General features: G+C 47.3%; 1 protein-coding gene across 8 annotated transcripts; it reads left to right on the top strand.

Moving 5' to 3' along the window:
* Positions 1-4,548: 4,548 nt before the first annotated feature.
* On the top strand, positions 4,549-17,618 carry LOC125534973 (disease resistance protein RPM1-like). Of its 8 annotated transcripts, none has more exons than XM_048698036.1 (8): positions 4,549-4,728; positions 4,983-5,074; positions 5,183-5,327; positions 5,519-5,780; positions 5,920-5,979; positions 6,049-6,139; positions 6,239-6,365; positions 14,384-17,618. In XM_048698036.1, the coding sequence occupies exon 8, from the start codon at positions 14,416-14,418 to the stop codon at positions 17,113-17,115; it is 2,700 nt and encodes an 899-aa protein (XP_048553993.1). In that variant the 5' UTR covers positions 4,549-4,728; positions 4,983-5,074; positions 5,183-5,327; positions 5,519-5,780; positions 5,920-5,979; positions 6,049-6,139; positions 6,239-6,365; positions 14,384-14,415; the 3' UTR covers positions 17,116-17,618. The 8 variants fall into 8 exon arrangements, with proteins under 8 accessions (XP_048553993.1, XP_048553995.1, XP_048553994.1 ...); XM_048698038.1 differs by having other exon boundaries at positions 6,222-6,365; XM_048698037.1 differs by having other exon boundaries at positions 6,049-6,167.
* The last annotated feature ends 1,562 nt before the right edge of the window (positions 17,619-19,180 follow it).

Below are 19,180 nucleotides of genomic sequence, written 5' to 3'. Positions count from 1 at the left end.
CACGCGGTTCACGCCGCCGTCTCGAGGCCGTCCCCGCGGTTGCACCGACTCGCGAACCGCCGCTACGTCGCCCCTTCGGGCCGCAGCAGCGCGGCCCGCGGTCCCCGCCGTCGCCCCGAGGTCTTCCCGCCGTCGCCCCGACCCACCTGCTGCCGCTGCGTCGCCCCTTCCGTCCGTAGCGTGGCGGCCCACAGTCCACTTCGTCGTCCACGCGCGTTGACTTCCCGTGGTATGCGCCGCGCCGTCTCCATTGGCGCGGGAACGCCACTGTCCGCGCCGGTCTTCGTCACGCTGTCAGGGTTCTTCGCCTACTTCGAGCATCGCCGCCGCGTTTCTAACCTAGCCGCCGCCGCCGCCGTCAGGCCGCTGCTCTTCTTTGGTCGCCGCCGCCGCTACCCACGTAGCCGCCGCCGCCGCCCGTCCACCTTCTTCGTCTTCGTCCAGCATCAGCCCGTCGCCAGCGTCGCCGTCATCTACCACGACCACTTCGTCTACTCCGACAACCGCGGGCGACACCGGCCCCGCGCCGATTGGCGCCGCAACCGTCATCGAGTCCTTCTCTGCTGGCCTCTCCGACTTCTTCGACATGGCGTACAGCTCGTGCAGGTCCCAGTCCACACATGCCCGATACTGGCAACACCGCCGCGTGCCTTCGTCCACGACGTGTCCCCGGGCCTGGCAAGCCTGGTGCGGCGCTTCGTCAACTTTGTCTTCGTCCGTCTACGCATGCCCGGTGCTGGCAACACCGACGCGTGCCTTCGTCTACGATGTGTCCCCGGGTTTAGCAACCCCGCCGCGACGCGTCGTCAACAACATCTTCTTCCCGGCGCACCACTACTTCGACACCACTGCGCCCATGCTAACTCGGCGTCTCCTTGCGCCCGCGGCTCCACGGCGACTTCATCGACACCGGCTACCCCGACTCGATATCGACCACGACTTTTTTCACACGTCTACCTCGACCACGGCTCCACCACCATACGCTCTCGACTACATCGACAAACGGCACAAAGGGCTATCGCCTGCTTGAGCAACCTCGTTGGTTTCCACTCCAGCCACGACTCCGCAATGCGTCGACCGTTACGACTGTGGGGGGTGTCCGTCAGCTTACCTTCGGATTCTTCTCCAGTCTCACCGTCTGCGTCGCTACCGTTGTGACTGCGGGGGGGTGTTGAGTAACATGATTATATTAGAAAACATAGGTTAGACTAGGAAATATTCTGGCTTGCCTTGTACTCCAAGTAGATCATGTACTCCTATATATATACCCACAAGGCTCAAGCAATACATCAAACTATTCCACCAAATCCCCCTCTCCCTTCCAACAATACGGACTAGTACTACTACCATACTAGGACACGACCAAGCTAACTCCAATTCCAATCGGTCTCAAATCTCCTAATCTACTAGCACACGAAGACTACTAGCACAAAGACATCGTACACTTTCCTAACTAATCACCGGCAAGCCTGATTACGCTTATACTAATTCTTTCAAAACTCACGGGGTGTTTGGTTCAGGGATTTTTTAGTCCCAGAGATTAGAAAAAGTCTCTAGGAACCAAATGGGAGGGGCTTTTTTTACAGGGACTAGAAAAAGACTCTACTAGAGAGTCTTTTTTATTAGTCCCTGGGACTAGAAAAAGTCCTAGGACTTCTGAACCAAACACCCCCTCAACTAGTAAAGCTCACGCACGTTTAATTGTTTGGATTATCCAACAATGTGTGCCTTTCGTTCAGGGACAGTTCAGACTTCAAAACAAACCTCTGGTCGCAGAGGTCAGGATCTGATCAACCCAAGCACTTGCCTTGTTCCCAAGCAAAAGCGAAGCAATCTCGACACAGACACTCGCAGCAGATTTCATCTTGTTGCGGGTGTGTCTCGAACAATTTGTCTGCGGTCTAAGAGCATCTCGAGCCGCGTCCCCAACAGGGCCCTCAGGCCACTTTTTCGGCACCGGCGCCAAAATATGCCCCATTCACGCCCCCAGGATGCCGAAAAGCGCCGGTTCGGCTTTTTTTCGCCCGGCGGTCACAGGCCGAACCCGGCGCACTGGGGGCCATTGGGGGCTCCGGCGCAAGGGAAAAGCGCGGCTGGCCCACACTGTCAGGTGAAAAGTCAAGATTTTCTTCTCCGACTCGCCTCCCGCCTCCCGCGCCCTCGGCCGCCACTAGCTATATCCCGGCGCCGCTCGCCGCCCTTCACCGCTAGATAACCATTCCCCGTCGAAAAAATAGCAGAGGTTCGCCGCGGCAGTCCCTCCAACAGCAGCTGCGTGTTTCCGGCCGCCGTTTCCGGCCGCGGAGGGGCAGTTTAGCGGCGGGTACACGCCCACCAGGCGCAAGGTGTTCGGCGATTTGCCTGCCTCGGCGATGGACTCGGATGACGAGGAAGCGCTCGCCGCGCTGCTGGAGGAGGAAGCCGAGGCCGACGTCCAGGAAGAAGAACATCTCATGGTGCTCGCCGCCCTCGCCCAGCTGCTGGCGAGGAATGAAAAGCCGTGGCGAGGTGGCGAGGTGCCGGGGCAGGTCTGGTGAAAGCAAAGAACTGGCATCGTCTCGAAGGCTACTGCATGCTCTACTCCGACTACTTCGCCGATGCTCCACTTCATGGCGAGAAAACATTTTGGTGCCGTTATCGGATGAGCCGAAAGCTCTGCCTCCGGATTGTGAATTCCATCCGGGAGTTCGACAACTACTTCAACTGCAAGATGGATTGCACCGGCGAACTTGGATTCACCTCGATCCAGAAGTGCACGACAGCGATGAGGATGCTTGCATACGGAGCTCCCGGTGATTAACTCGACAACTATGGGCGCATGGCCGAGTCCACCAGCATAGAGTGTTTCTACAAGTTCTGTCGGGCAGTGGTGGCAGTGTTTGGACCGCAATACTTGAGAACACCCAATGCGGAAGACACTGCTCGGATCCTAGCACAGAATGCAGCAAGAGGATTTCCTGGGATGCTTGGAAGCATCGACTGTATACATTGAAAATGGAAGAATTGCCCATTTTCTTGGCAGGGGATGTACAAAGGCGCCAAAGGGGGTTGCAGTGTGGTACATGAGGCGGTGACCACACAGGACCTTTGGATTTGGCACTCCTTTGGTATACCAGGAACACACAGTGACATCAACGTGCTGCAGTGCTCTCCTGTCTTTGCCAAGCTTGTTGAAGGTCATTCTCCTCCGGTGAACTTCGAGATCAATGGGCGGCATTACAACAAGGGGTACTATCTAGCTGATGGCATCTATTCGAGATGGTCGACATTTGTGAAGACCATCTCAAACCCTGTGGCAGGAGGCAAGAAAGCCTGGTTTGCGAAGATTCAGGAGGCTTACAGGAAGGATGTCGAGTGGGCATTTGGTGTGCTCCAATCTCGATTTGCTGTTGTCCGGTACCCCGCTCAGACCTGGTCAAAAGATCAAATATGGGAGATCATGACTTGCTGTGTCATCTTACACAACATGATCATCGAAAGCGAGCAAGAAGACCCCGTGTTTGACACTGAACCATACTGCAGGCAAGGCCCTCTAGCCGAAGTTGATCACCAGCTACCGGCAACCTGGACTGCCTACCTCAGTATGCGTCAGGAGATCCGAGACCCACAGGTGCATCATCAGCTGCAGCATGATCTGGTGGAGCATCTATGGAGGCTCAAGGGCGATGCCCGGCGCGACGTGTGATGAAATATGAATTTTTATTTGTTGAACTATATAATTTGTATTGAACTATTTGTTGTTGTACTATTTTGTATTTTGTTGAAGTATTTGATTTTTCTGTGATGAAATATGTGATAAAAAATATTTAAATGTTCATAATTCAAAGCCAAGCCACGGCGAACCACGCCGAATATGGACCTATTCTTGCCCATATGGGCCCTTTATTCGCCAAATGTGGGCCGAAATGTGGGCCAATTTTGGCGCCTGGGGGCGACGGCTGGGCGCAAAACCGCCCCAGCGCGGATCTAGCGCCGGCTCGCCCCAGGGGGCGATTTTTGTGCGTCCTGGGGGGGGGGGGGGGGGGGGGGGGGGGGGGGGGGGGGGGGGGGGGCAACGGCTGGAGATGCTCTAACATTAAGGTATGGTCTTTCATCTCTTTGCATATTATTGGAAAAAATGCATCGCATGCAAACAGACACAGTCAATGGTTGAGATATTTAGGTTTTATATCAGATGAAAGGTTGTATTTTCACTTGCAGCCAGCAACTAGGTTGGATTTGCATCAGCATGTTTTTTTTCTGTCAGAACCTTTTCACATGGGAAGCAACCTTTCAATAGCATTTCGATTCCAAGGCGGAGAGAGCAGGTGGGAAGATTCTAAAAGTTTTTGTCGTTCCAAAAAAAAAGTCCTGGCCGTCGGCATCGCATCGCATCACATGGGATTAACTCTAGTGCCATTTGCAGGATGGTTACTGAATATACAGCAATAATGGCACATCTCGCTGCCAACGTATAACATATACTACATCATAAGCAGGAAGGTCTCTTAAGCAAGCTATCATGCATATATAATCGGGGATTAGGTCGCTAACATTGTAAAACCAATCCGTAGCTGTTAGTTGGTGGAGTCCAGCTCATCAATGGAATCTCGGTACGGTAGGTGTAGACTTTGTCTAGTCTTACTTACCTAACAATCATACACACGGAAAGAAGCAAGACTTCATTGCATATCTACTTCCAATCACGTCTTCCCTGACCGGAGCTGCTCAACTCATTGCTGCCAACAGGTACGTCGAAGCTACAGTGTTGATGATCCATAATTACAACTGAAGTCGTTTTGCTCTGTTCTCTGCTCCTTTTATGGATGTTCAAAGATATATTGTGCTTGTGAACTTAATCTCTTTGATTTCATCCTCAACGCATATTTAGTCTTGAATCTTCTTCGCATTGACTTCAACCATGCGCGTACTATGTTCAGATCCAACTTTGATCAACTAGATCGATCTTAGAACTCATTTTGCATCTGTGTTGCTTGATGCAGGATTTGATTGCATCACTGGACCTCAGATCTGCTCAGCAATTTCCTATTTGTGCCTGATCTGCAGAACACCTGCGTACAGGGCTAACTCTCAAGTAGGTATTCACCTCTTTGATTCCTTAGTTGACGGTCTGGCTAGTTGTTATTGATTAAAATTCCTCTTTCCAATTAATTTCCATTCTACATCTATTTTGCACAAATAGAAGAATGGAAGAAAATATCCTGGAGCGAATACTTGAGGGGAGCATGAAGCCAACGAATCTGCCATTGGAAACTTTACGGAAAATCACGGATGATTTTTCAGAAGATAGGATAATCGGTGAAGGTGGCTTTGGAACTGTCTATAAGGTAATTAAGTTTATTTCTATTACAAAAATCATTTATTCCCAACAATTAAAATGTAAGCCTGAGGACCAAAGCTGAGTATTTGGTTGATGTGTGACGTGTACCCAGTTTCCTTCTAATGTCTTTTATATATCAAACGATGTAGTACACTGCTAAACTTGATGTAATTAAATGCTCATGACAATATGAAACAGGGTGTCATTGCGAACGGGATTGTTGCTGTGAAGAAGATCAGGAGCAGCATGACGGTTAATCAGAAGCTTTTTCGTCGTGAGGTTGACAACCAGATGGACGTTAACCATGAAAATGTAGTGCGGTTTCTTGGCTTATGTTCTCACACAGTGGAGACACCAATGAAAAACCCAGAATCCCACGGATATATTTATGTTGAGATAAGAGAAAGGTTGCTCTGTTTTGAATATGTCAGTAATGGAAGCCTTGATAAATATATTACCGGTACAATCCATTGTGATCGATGCATCTCTTCCCTTTACTTTGTCATATCTGGATTTTTGCCGTGCTTCTACTTCATGGGCCACAAACTAAATTAATACATATAGCTGATTTCATGCATCCATCCTTTTTTGTGCCGCAGATGAATTAAGAGGACTTGAATGGAATACGCGTTATCAGATTATAAAAGGAATATGCACAGGTTTGCATTATTTGCACATGGAAAAACATATTCTTCATATGGATCTCAAGCCTGCCAATATACTACTAGATAATCGGATGGTGCCAAAGATCACAGACTTTGGTCTATCAAGACCCTTGGAAAACTCAGAAACAATGACGACAAACCATTTTTCATCACCGTAAGCTTCAAATCAGTGCAACACGTCTGTATGTACCCTCTCATGTACTGTTTAGTACTGTTTATGTTGTAATGTTTGAAAGTATCATAATTCATGCAGAGGATATAGCGCTCCTGAAAACCTGTTTGGTCGTGGTACCATGTCCGTCAAGTCAGACATGTATAGTCTGGGTGCTATAATAGTCGAACTGGTAACAGGATGTAAGGACGTCCCTGATAATAACAATGTAAGTGCGCTTTATCTCACAATGCATAACTTCTGTCTTTTGGATTATATCAAGAGATTAATCTCTGCATGTTTGGATTCTTGTACTACTTGCCCCCCCCCCCCCCCCCCCTAGTTTGAATACTGCCGTATTTTGAATCCCACATGTAATTAAAATCATATTTACAACAAAAGAGGCATTACAGATGTCTCCTTGAGCCACTTCATGAAACCACAATGGTCATAGTTGTAGGGCCATTAGAGATCTCCATAGGTCATTCTAGATCCATCCTCGATATTCCACTGAGCCTCCTCGCAAAAAAAAAAAAGATATTCCACTGAGCCTGGACCCTGGAGTGCTCAAGCACAGCTATGCACACCTTGCTGCAATGACGCATCTTTTGAATCAATACATTAATACTTGAAGTACGAAAGGTGCACACATTTTTTGTACTTCAGTTGAAAAATTTATGAGATGTCTGCCAACAATATTTGCACGCACCAACTAAAATACTATCTGTTTATGCTCAGTAATTAATGGTACCCCTTCACCCTACACAACAAGTCCGACTTGTAGTTTACTTACCCGACAATCGAGCTAAAAAGAAAATACAAAATGCAATAACTTTTGGACCAGGCAACCGCCTTCAACATTGTATTTCTTGTGACGAAACCTTCAAAACTAGATCATGTTTCGATATATTTTAGTGAAACTTTTGATGTCATTTTTCTAGTGGATCAGATTTGTGTGCCATCACTTGGCGGGGTGGTAGTGGGCGTTATGCTGAAAATTGTTTTCAACAAGCACATGCTTGACCTATGTACTTCTTTCATTATCTATATGAAAATACTAAAGGCATCATGACTCGATGCAGTGACTAGAGCCACTACGGTGAACATTTCCTTGAAATGTTTATTCAAAATCTTAAGGTTAATAATATCTTTTTTTGAAGCTAGTTTCGTTTCAGTAAGAACCATGAAAAATCTCTACATGAGTTAGTCCCAAAAAGCCCGAAACAAGTGAAAACGAAGCCATAGCGAGGTGACCCAGCGAGTCGTCCACGGGACCACCTACATGCTCACTTTGCAGCATGTATCCATTCGTTTGGTGCTCCCTTCATTTTCTCATAGATAGCCTTTTAAAGTGCTGATACGGAATCTGTGCAATACAATAGAAATGGGCTTCGTAGTAGGCTGGGAAGTGCCCTTATAGATGGAGTATGTCAGCATACTGGGAAAGCGAGCCAGTGTTAATTTCCAATTGCAGACTGCTGGTAAGACCAGTCAGTTTCGAGGAAGAATAACAGGCATTGCTACTTGTTTGCTGTCGTTGCTGCTGCTGTCGCTTCTGCTGTCTGCTCCTGGTGGCACTGATCATCAAGGTGGGACGGCGTATATGGTAGCAGGAATAGCTGGGGAAGAACGAGCAAGGTGGAACTTGAGAATTTCCAGGTGAGAACGACAGACAGAAAGGTCACGATGGATGTGGGTCATGGAGTAAATAGCATAAAAGTACTACTATTTTACAGGGTTTTTTTTTTGAGAACTACTACTTTACAGGTTAGGGTTCCAAAAAACTACCGAAATTTTTTTCTCTCTGATAACTACCAAGTTAGAGGTCAGCTGTTTCAAAAAACTCTAATCGTTCAGTGCTTTACTGTTGATCGTGATTATTACAGCTAGGGCCCGCATGTAAGAAAACTGATTGTCTGGCCATTTGTTTGACTGTTAACTGGCCCACATGTCAGTGTCTCTTTGTCATAATTAAATAAAAATAATAATAAAACAATCGGGTCCCTGTAGAATTTGAAAAAAGCAATCAGGTCCCTGCAGACTTAAAGCAATCGGGTCCCTCCCGTGCTCAAGCTCGAGAGGAGCTGCCCCTCCCATGCTCAAGCTCGACTTGGACGGCACTGACGGGCGCAAAGCTCCCTTCAGCCGCTGCCTCCTCCTGCCAGCAAGCTGCGCCGCCGCCGTGAAGTCCCAGCCGAGCGGCCTCTCTCTCTCCTCCCTTTTCCTGGGCGCGGCGGCCCGAGCCCGAGCCCCTGGCCATGGCGCTCAACTCGCGGTAGCGCGTGCTCCTGGGCGCGTCGGCCTGAACCCTGGCCATGGCGCGCAGCGGCCCTCTCCTTGCTCCTGGGCGCGTCGGCCAGAGCCCTGGCCATGGCGCGCGGCGGCCCTCTCCTTGCTCCTAGGCACGGCTCCCGGTGCTCGTGGCTTGCTCCTGGGCGCGGCTCGCGGCGGCCCTTGCTCCTGGGCGCGGCTCGCGTGGTGGAGGTGGCCGTAGGTGAGTGGTGGAGGTGCTGGAGCTTGGGCAAGGAGGAGAGAAGAAAGAGGAGAGAGAGAGAGGAGAAAAGAAAAGGTAGGACTTTGTTTATCACGGTACAAATACTCTAGCGGCCCGCTTCGCCCCTCTCGCGTCGCTCCCGCGGCGACCGAGGGGGGAAACCCTAGCGCCGCCGGCCCCGCGCCCCTCCTCCTCGCCGCCGCTGGGGTGCGCCGCCGGTCAAAGCCCGGTCGGCGGCGGGACCCTCTCTCCCCTCTGCTGGTGGGCTCGTCGCGGGCGGTCTCCACGGCAGGTGGCGGTGCGCTGGCGGCGGGGCGTGATGGCGTGGTCTCGGGCGGCGACGGCGGGCCCCTGTGCATGGCCCATGGCCGTTATGGCCCCTGCGAATCACGGGGATGGCTGCGCACGGGCGTGCCCGTGGTGCCTGCGGCCCTCGATCTGCGGCGGCCAGATCTGGGCGCCTGCGTCTCGGGTGGCGCATGGCTGCCCTCGGAGGCGGCGGCTGGCTTGGGCTGGTGGTGCTCCGGCTGGTCTTCGCGGTGGGGGCAGCTTCTGGTGGTGGCGCTGGTTGTCGGTGTGGTAGCGGCACGGCAATTTGACTCGACGGCGGCGCGGGGGGTGGAGGTGGCACTGGTTGGTGGTGGCGGCAGGGGCGGCTGCTCTCTTGCTGGATCCGGCCGGATCTGGCGTTGGGGCTCTGCCGGCGGCCCGTGGCACCGGTGGTGAGTGCCCGGCCGGATCTACCATATTCCTGAAGGCTTGAAGCTAAGCAACATGAGCATTGAGCCTCTTCTTCATCGTCTCTGCACTCAGAGCTTATAAACCGCTCCTAGTCCCTCTCTCTTGGCGAGGTGGGACTAAAAACAGCTTCCTAAGCAACTGTAGTACTGGTCACCCTTTAGTACCGGTTGGAGCCACCAACCGGTACTAAAGGTGGTGCGCTTAAAACAGTTATGGCAAATGAAGGCAGAAATGGTTGAAAGTTGATGGCGTCGCTTTGAATGGTGCATACTGAATGCACAAAAAGTCTGGAGTTGTAATAAGTTGAAAAAAATGAAATGCCTTTGTAACGGATGAGTTTAATTTCGTCAGAAACCTGAATACTTCGAAAGAGATTGTCCAGTTTGTGAACGAAGTGCATCCAGTTTTTGCCGTAACCCTCTCTACTTTTTTAAACAATCTATGTGGGTGAAATGATGATACCATGCCAAGTTTCAACTTTTTCAGAGTTCATTTGTAGTGCTTTTCAATTTCCAGGTCATTTAGTTCTCAAAACAAATCATTGAATGCATGAAAAATAGCAAATGAAGGCAGAAATGGTTGAAAGTTGATGGCGTCGCTTTGAATGGTGCATACTAAACGCAAAAAATATAAGAGCATTTAGATCATGATCTTATATTTCTCTACAGTCTAAATTGTCAATATGATCTTATGACATCAAAAAAATACTTTGATCATCAATGATCTTTGTGTGTACAATCTGAATTGTCAATATGAGTCATCAACGATTTTTAAACCGATGAAGACTCATATTGAGGCCACAAATTCTACACATAGAGTTCAATGAAGACCAAGTGCTTATGATAGTTTGAGAAATAACATATTTAAGGTGGTAAAAGGCTTGTTAGGGGAGCGAGGTGGGACTAAAAACAGCCTGCCATAACCTCATTAGTACCGGTTCGTGGTACGAACCGGCACTAAATGGTGATGGTGGGGCCATAGCCTGACCGCGGTCTGACACATCCTCTTTAGTGCCGGTTCGTCGCACGAACCGGTACTAAAGGTTCTCCACGAACCGGTGCTATTGATCGCCGCCACGAACCGGCACTAGTCTACACATTAGTGCCGGCTGAAATTCAAACCGGCACTATTGTGCTTCACAAAAGACCCTTTTTCTACTAGTGTTAGGTGGCTCGCATCTTCATAGATATTGTCATCCTTCTTCAACATTGACCCAAATATTGAAATGTGTCCTTCTGAGATATCACCTGCCCATCAAGGCTAATCTCCACTGTTCCTAGTAGTAATGAAACTGATGACACTCAGTTTGAGTTCTAATAAGCCTAAAAATTTTCGATTCGAAAGTTTTTCTCCACAACTCTACTTTCTATTTACCCTTGTTCGACTATCGTCAACTAGCACCACTTGATTCGCAAAGAACATATATACACTGAGATATCACCTTGTATATCACTATATCCCATGTGATTCCCTCCACCACCAAAGTAAAATGATAAGAGCTCAAAGTTGACCCTTGGTACAATCCTATTTTTGTTGAAAGTCATCAGTGTCACCATCACTTATTTGGGGAATTAACCCAGCTAGCCCTTCCCCCCAAAAGCTTAATTACTTAAAAATGTAAGGATTTGACCCTTAAACCCACTAGCCCTTTCCTAAATTTGAGCATAAAAGTTGCAATCTCCTCAAATTATCTCTCCTCTCATGACTCTTTCTCTCTCTCCACCGCCAATTCCATCGCCACGCTCCTCCCCATCATCCTCCGCCATGATCAACACCTATGCACCCCCACTGACCTCTAGCGAGATTCCGGTGATATTTCGGTGAGATGTTGCGATGTTACTAGGAGAATCTTCTTTGATTTCTCGTTTTCCACATGGTCCCCTCCACTTCTACCTTCCTTCCCGTTATCCTCGGCCATGGGTTGAGTAACATTGCACATAGAGTAGCAAGTCAAACACGTACAAAGAAGCAGAGACACTTGGTTGTCAGCCACCATAGCTGAATTCTGACGATTCATCGCATCATGAATCACACCATTTCAGACAGAGAACAAATACAAGGATATCCTCATACACCATCAGAACGAATAGGAGAAGCACTCATTTATAAGAATAAGTGCCCAATCCATGGCCCATGGAGGACGGATTTCACAAACTTTCTTGACTCCCTCGCATGTGTGTGTAGCTCCCACTGAGCCTTTGTCAAACTAAGTTTGTAGATCATCTGCCCATAGGCCTAGCTATCTCCTGGACATCATATACTATCCATATGTCATGGTTAGCCACATAAACTAAAGACCATGCCTTGTAAGGAAGAAGGTGGAGAGACGTAGGGTCTAGCTCGTTTTAGGAGTGGGCTAGGTGCACCTAGTTTTAAATTCCTCAAATTTGAGGAGTTAAAGTTTGTTTGTGTGTGTGTGGGTGGCTGGGTGGGGGGGGGGGGGGGGGGGGGGGGGGAGTGATTAGGTTTTGGGAGAAGGGCTAGGGATGCTCTAAGTCGAACCTCATGGTCAGCCCTACCTAAACAAGTTCTACACGATTGATATATCTAAGTACTCAAGAGAAGCTGATACACATCAATACATGAGGGTGTAGGAGATAGTCGTGATGCAGCTAGGGGAGACGTGTAGTGATGAAATTAGCCTAATATCATGCCCTACTGGTGCCGCACATGCCTGCTACCTCGGTCTTGAGCCATACAAGTCTACTCCAAGAACTCCATGAACTAGGCTTTTGCCTTGTTTTTAGATAAAGCTGCACAACTGAACGATACAAGGTATCAAGGATATGTTCCTACAAGATGATGAAAAAAGAAGACAATACACGACCAACAAGGCCAACAAAGCACCAGGAGTAAATCGTTGTAAGTCGGTTGCATGCCATCGAGAAAAAGCATAAGAGTTTCCACACCACGACTAGACCTAAGGGTTGAAGCATATATGTGGATTGCCTAGCATTTTCCATCAGCTCAGGCTTTTAGTTGCATTGGCTAGTGCATGAAGCTTAAGATGGTATTAGGGCCTAAGGTCCCGAGTTGAAATCCTGACTTTCATAGTTTATCCAAATATTGTTATTGCCCCCTCTTTGTCCATGTATAGGCCTATTGAGCCATACCTATGAGTCTATTCACGTGTTGTCTTTCAACATCACACATGAGAGGGGGTGTTGAAGTGTCTATGTAGATTTCTTAGACCTTTCCATTAGTTTAGACTTTTGGTTGCTAAACAACAACAGAAAAAATTGCATCTCCTTGAAGAAACCACCAGACCATGCCTCCAAGTCCCACATCGAACTATCGCTAGAGAAGGCCTGGTGCCCTCCCACTCTGCCCCTACCAGCGAACGGGAGACCTATCAACGTGGTCACGTGTAAAAGAGAGGAGACAAACATGAGTGTCTGTCGTCGGCATCGAGGGAGCTTCGAGCGATGATCCATGCCAGCCTAAAGAAAGGAACTTTGGGATGAAAGATTGCAATCCAATTGATGTTCCAGTACACCCTCGTCTTGAATTGAGTAAGAAGAGCAAAGCACCCATGGTTGACAACATAGTATAGAAGTGTGGTCAAAAGTTTGAGGTGTCCCTTGAACATAAGACCAGACTTGGCCTATTCGGTTGGGATTCTGAGTCGCTTCATGGAAACACCCACTATGGAACATTGGATGGCTGTGAAGAATATACTCAGATATGTCAAAGGGACAACAAATTTTGCTTGTGTCTATGGGAGACAGAAGAAGGAGATGGTGGACTACTCGGCTATAGTGATTGCGACATAGTAGGAGATATTGACGACTGTAAAAGTACCTCGGGCGCCATGCCATATTCATCGGGAGAAGCATAGTGAGTTGGCTATCACAATAACAAAAAATGGTCACATTATCCTCCTATGAAGCAGAGTATATTTCAGCCGCAACCGCGGTGTGTCAAGGCATGTGCCTAGAAAAGTAACTCGGTGACCTCACAGGTAAGGAACCGAAACAAGTGGTGCTTAACGTTAACAACAAGTCTAAAATCTCTCAAAGAATCCAGTGTCATGGTAGATATAAGCACGCCGACCGAGGTATCACTATTTAAGGGAGTTCACGAAATAAAGCAACATTGAAGTTGACTACGTTTGCACCAATGACCAGTTTACAGACAAAAGTTCATGAACATGCGAAGAAGGATCGCCGTTCAAGTTGTGCAGTGAGGACATCGTGTTTAGGGAGAGGTGATTGTTGGGTTTAAGCATGATGCAGTCGAGTCCCTGTCTGGCACGGACTAGTAGAAATCATCGGGTAGGTTAACGTATCGACTAGTTTAGCTAATACAAGTAGTCATGTAACCCTGTAATTGTGCTACCAGATCAAAATAGTACAAAGAAACAAACGAAACAACGGAAGCGACTTTCCCGTGGCGATCAATCACGTGTCTCTGTGTGCATACTAGTTCGCGATATGTGCGATCTCGCGGAATAGCAATCGCAAGACAAAGCTAGCTTGTCGGTTGGGGTTTTTAGTGTGTGTGAGTGTTGGTGTTGGCTGTATGCATCCTAACTATGCAGAGGCTGTATGTGTATTCATTTTATGTGTATTCCATTGATGCTTCATTCGAGTCAAAAAAATCCATCATTTGCCAAAAAAAAAGCTAGCTTGCTGCTGGTAGTTCTGTACGTGCGCTTGTGGCGCTTGTGGGCGTTGATCAAGGAGCTTGCTTTTCTAAGCAAGTACTTGTGCGTGTGTGTGTTATCAGCATACATCCCACGATAATAGTAACTCGGATGGTTTGACGACTACAAGCGTGCTGTTGACGGAAAGAACTCATCTACGAGCGACGTACAAGGGGATGTGGGCCAACAAAGTAATTGTTGGTCAAGGCTTGTCTTCGAAATACATTTTACATTTTTGAACAAAAGGATTAGTGAAAAGTACTAAATGGTATATGGGAGAATAATCTTCATATGTGACTGCCCTAAGCTAAACTGAGATGAAATTTGTTCTACATGATGTAATATGATCCTTGTCTTTATTGTGCAGAACATGTGCCCGCGGCTTTATTCCTTGTTGTGATGAAGATTGATTCCGGTTTGGGATATGAAACCGCCAAGGCTATCATATCTAAACTTTCTTATAACGTTACTAATCTGAAGGAACTGCCGGTAAAATTCGAGGAAATAAAGAAGATACTGAAAATGCTATCCAATGTTATAAGGCAAATAGGCATGGTGTCCCTCATGGACGAAGTTGTCAAGAGTTGGATTGGGGAGGTCCGAAGTGTCGCCTACCATGTTGAAGATACGGTGGATAAATACTCATACCATATTCTTCAATATCAGGAAGAAGGACCCCTGGAGAAATTCTTCACCAAAAGAACACATTATGTCAAAGTTTTCAGTGAAATTGTGGATGATGTAGCTAAGGTAGAGAGGGAGATTCTGCTAGTTATAGAGATGAAGGGACGATGGCTGCAACCCTCCCAGCTTGTCGCTGACCCACTTATTGAGATGGAAAGACAGTGGTTCCAATACAACTGCCTTGAAGTTGTCAAATATGAAGATCTAGTAGGAATTGCAGACAACATGATATTCCTGACCGGATTGTTGTACTCCGAAGAGCAGGAAACCACTGTGATAACAGTGTCGGGCATGGGTGGGCTGGGAAAATCTACCCTTGTTTCAAATGTTTATGAACGTGAAAAGATCAACTTCCATGCACATGCATGGATTGTTGTGTCACAAATTTACACTGTTGATGCTCTGTTGAGGACGCTAATATCGAAGATTGGATACATCGAACAACCACTGCCAGTAGGTATTGAAAAAATGGACGTGCATGACTTGAAAAACGAAATAAAGCAGAGACTGCAAAACAGAAAATATTTGATTGTGCTAGATGATGTCTGGTTCCAAGATGTATACTTCCAAATACATGATGCTCTCCAGGATTTCCAAGGAAGTCGCATCATCATTACGACACGAAAGGACCATGTCGCAGGGATTTCTTCTCCTGCCAAACACCTTGAGCTCCAGCCACTGAGTCACCCTGATGCATTTGACCTTTTCTGCAGAAGGGCTTTTTACCAAACGAAGGGCAACATGTGCCCCAACGAGCTTGAGACAATTGCTACTTATATAGTTGGCATGTGTCATGGCCTGCCACTAGCAATTGTCACCATTGCCAGCATGTTGTCTTCCAAGCTACAACTAGACTTTTGGAATCAAACGTACAATCAGATTGGAAGAGTGTTGTCAAACAATGATCATGTCCGAGCAATTTTAAATTTGAGCTTCTATGACCTTTCAGAAGACCTCAGATGCTGCTTCATGTACTGCAGTCTGTTCCCTGAAGACTATCCCATGTCCCGTGACGGCCTTGTGTGGCTGTGGGTTTCGGAAGGCCTTGTGGTGAGTAGAAAAAATCACACACCAGAGATGATAGCTGAGGGAAATCTCATGGAATTGATCCACCGCAATATGCTTGAAGTTGTGGAGAATGATGAACTTGGCAGGGTCAAGACCTGTAAGATGCATGCTATTGTGCGTGAGCTGGCTATTTCAGTTGCTGAAGTAGAGAGATTCGCTTCAGCAAATGAGTATGGCACATTGATGGAGGTGGATAAGGATGTTCGTCACCTGTCATTATGTGAATGGAAAGACGACAGTGTACTGGAGATTGAACTTCCGCATCTTCGAACTGTAGTGTCAATTGGAGGAATTTCATCCTCTCCTGGCTTGTTATCTTCGATTTTGTCTAGATCCAGCTACCTTGCTGTTCTCGAGCTTCAAGACTCTGAAGTCAGTGAAGTGCCAACATTGATAGGGCATTTGTTCAATCTACGGTACTTTGGCTTACGACGCACTAAGGTCAAATCACTCCCCGATTCTATTCAGAATCTGTCTAATCTCTACACTCTAGACATCAAGCAAACAAAAATAGAGAAGCTACCACGAGGAGTTGTCAAGCTGAAGAAGTTGTGTCACCTTTTAGCTGATAGAAGTGATGAGGAGATGCAGACAGAGTTCCCGTACTTTATCGGAGTGCCAACACCTGAAAAGCTGTCGAATTTGGATGAACTTCAAACCCTCGAGACCGTGAAGTCAAGCAATGGCTTGGCCGAGCAGCTGAAGAAACTGATGCAACTAAGAAGCGTGTCGATTGAAAACATCAGAGCCGCTGACTGTGCAAATCTGTTTGCTACCCTGTCAGATATGCCACTTCTTTCCAGATTGATTCTTTCTGCAAGGGATGAGAATGAGGCACTTTGCTTCGAGGATCTCAAGCCAAGATCTGCAGATCTACACAGGTTAATTATCAGAGGGCAATTGGCCAAGGGGACACTAAATTGCCCGATATTTCTCCACCTTGGTACACGCCTCAAGTATCTAGCTCTAAGCTGGTGCGACCTTGGGGAAAATCCACTGAAGATGCTCGCACCAAGCCTGCTTAACCTCGCATATCTAGAACTTAGCAACATGCATACTGCAAATACTATGGTTATTTCAGAAGATGATTTTCCCAACTTGAAGACCCTTGTCTTGAAGCACATGCCAGATGTCAAGGGGCTGAGCATCATTGATGGCGCTCTTCCAGGCATTGAAAGTTTGTACATTACGTCGCTACCAAAGATGGATATGGTCCCTCGAGGCATCGAAGCCCTTCACTCCCTGAAGAAGCTCTGGCTGCTTGACTTGCACAAGAATTTTATTAGTAAATGGATCAGTTACGGAATGCAACAGAAGATGTTGCATGTTCCAGAGGTTCGTATCTAGATGCCGCAGGTCGGTTCTGTCCACAGTCGCATTCCTGTCTGGCACAACTGTGTTGCACGCATAATTATCCCAATAAGCCTGTGATTATTGACATCTCACTTGTACATCATCACCACCAAGGTTGTCAGAATCGCGATTCTGTTATACGATTCTACGACTTTACGATCCAAACTAACCCCTATGATTCTACGATTTTAGTTCATAGAATCTACGTTTCTACGATCCTGATAGTGAAGATTCTACGATTTGCGATCTTACCATCGGAGCTCCGACCCGATTTAAAATCGCGATTCTGACAACCTTGATCACCACTACTTGTACTGGAACACAATTATATTCCTCAAGTAATGTTGCTCATTGCCTTCCAGAGGAACCTGTAACGTTTGTGTTGTTTCACTTACATGCTTCTATACTGATTTATATGTAAGAGATATGTGTACAGTTTCTATCGAACATCTTTTGTGAATAATCATGTCAAACATTTTATCATTTTATCTTATATCTATGTCACTCTATCATCCCAGACCTGACTCTCCTCAGTTATAATTCCTGCATGACTGCATGGTCTTTTCAGCAGATCATTTGTATGCTTTCTGGTATCTAGGTCCTTGAATTTTAATTTTTCAGAGCTAGAGCTAGTAGTATATAAAATGTATTTTTATCTTGGTGGTCTGTCACTGTAAAGTTTTTATCCATGCATGAGTGCATGGTTTTTTAGTACTACCTGCCCCAAAATAAGTGTAGCAGGTTTAGTACAAAGTTGACAGTCAACTTTGTATTAAATCTGCTACACTTATTTTGAGACGGAAGGAGTACATAATTTGTATGTTTTCTAGCATTTGAAGTCCTCAAATTTCAAATCATGAGAGCCGGATTAGCAAAGACTCTATGGATGCCAGCCCGAAAACCCACCTTTTATGTTTTAAAAGAAAGGACCTTGTAGATGCCGCCCCCGCCCCCAGCCACACAAGAAGATAGCGAAATATGGTAGGGATGTACACCTTATTCCTTCACTCTTCTCCCCTTGACGCGGCTGGAGTATTCCACTGAAGCATACACATCTGACGGTGGTCTCCTTCATCCCGTCGCGCATTGGAGAATCTCCATGCATGGTCAATCTACGTCGCCTCCTCATCACATACAGGTAGGGGCCATCAGGCATCGCCGGCGTAGGTGGCATCACAATTAAGTAATCACAAAGAGAGGACTGCACTGAACAACAAATAATTTATCATAAAGATCTCATAACCTAGGGCATTTCTAACCGATACCCTAAAAGGCCATAAGGGAGTAAAAATTCGGTTATACTCCCTTATGGCGCACCTAGCCGATCCCCTAACCGGCATAGTGGAGTGAAGACTTTACTCCAACTCCCAATATCCCCCCATGACCGTCCGTCCGTCTGGCGGGAACGGATAGTCCGGACCCTTCCCTGCCGCCCGCTGCCGCCAGCTTTTCGCCACCAAAAATCACCCACGTACCGCCGCCCATGCTGAAGAAGAGTTTGGGGATGAAAAAACCCACCGGGTTCAAGCTCCTCCTCCAACCGCTCCAGTGGTCTCCGGAGTGGCCACCGCATCTCCGGCAACAGCCCGCTGCCCTCCCATCGCTCCCGCCGGAGCCAAACGAGCTCGAAAGCCAACGCCAAACGAGCTCTAACCTGGTGTGACCTTGGGGAAGATCCATTGGAGATGTTGGCACCACACCTGCCGAACCTCGCATATCTACAACTTGCCAATATGCATAGTGCAAATACTTTGGTTATTTCAGCAGATTACTTTCCCAACCTGAAGACACCTGTCTTGAAGCACATGCCTGATGTCAGGGAGCTGAACATCATTGATGCTCTTCCATGCATTGAAAGTTTGTACATTACATCGCTGCCAAAGATGGATAGGATCCCTCGAGGCATCGAATCCCTTTGCTCCCTGAAGAAAGCTCCGGCTGCTGGACTTGCACAGGAATTTTTTGAGTATGGCGCAACGGTGATTGTTATTCCAATTAATTTTTAAGTTATTAGTACTTGTGTTCTGACAAGTTTGTGATTGTTATCTTCTCAGTCTGC

The sequence above is a fragment of the Triticum urartu genome, chromosome 2, assembly GCF_003073215.2.
Source record: "Triticum urartu cultivar G1812 chromosome 2, Tu2.1, whole genome shotgun sequence".
In the NCBI taxonomy this organism is placed as follows: Eukaryota; Viridiplantae; Streptophyta; class Magnoliopsida; order Poales; family Poaceae; genus Triticum; species Triticum urartu.
Note: the sequence above shows the minus strand (reverse complement) of the source record. Positions and strands in the feature narration are given on the sequence as shown.

Coding starts and splice junctions, on each gene's coding strand:
- LOC125534973 (XM_048698035.1), top strand. CDS start 14,416: ATGAAGATTGATTCCGGTTTGGGATATGAAACCGCCAAGGCTATCATA.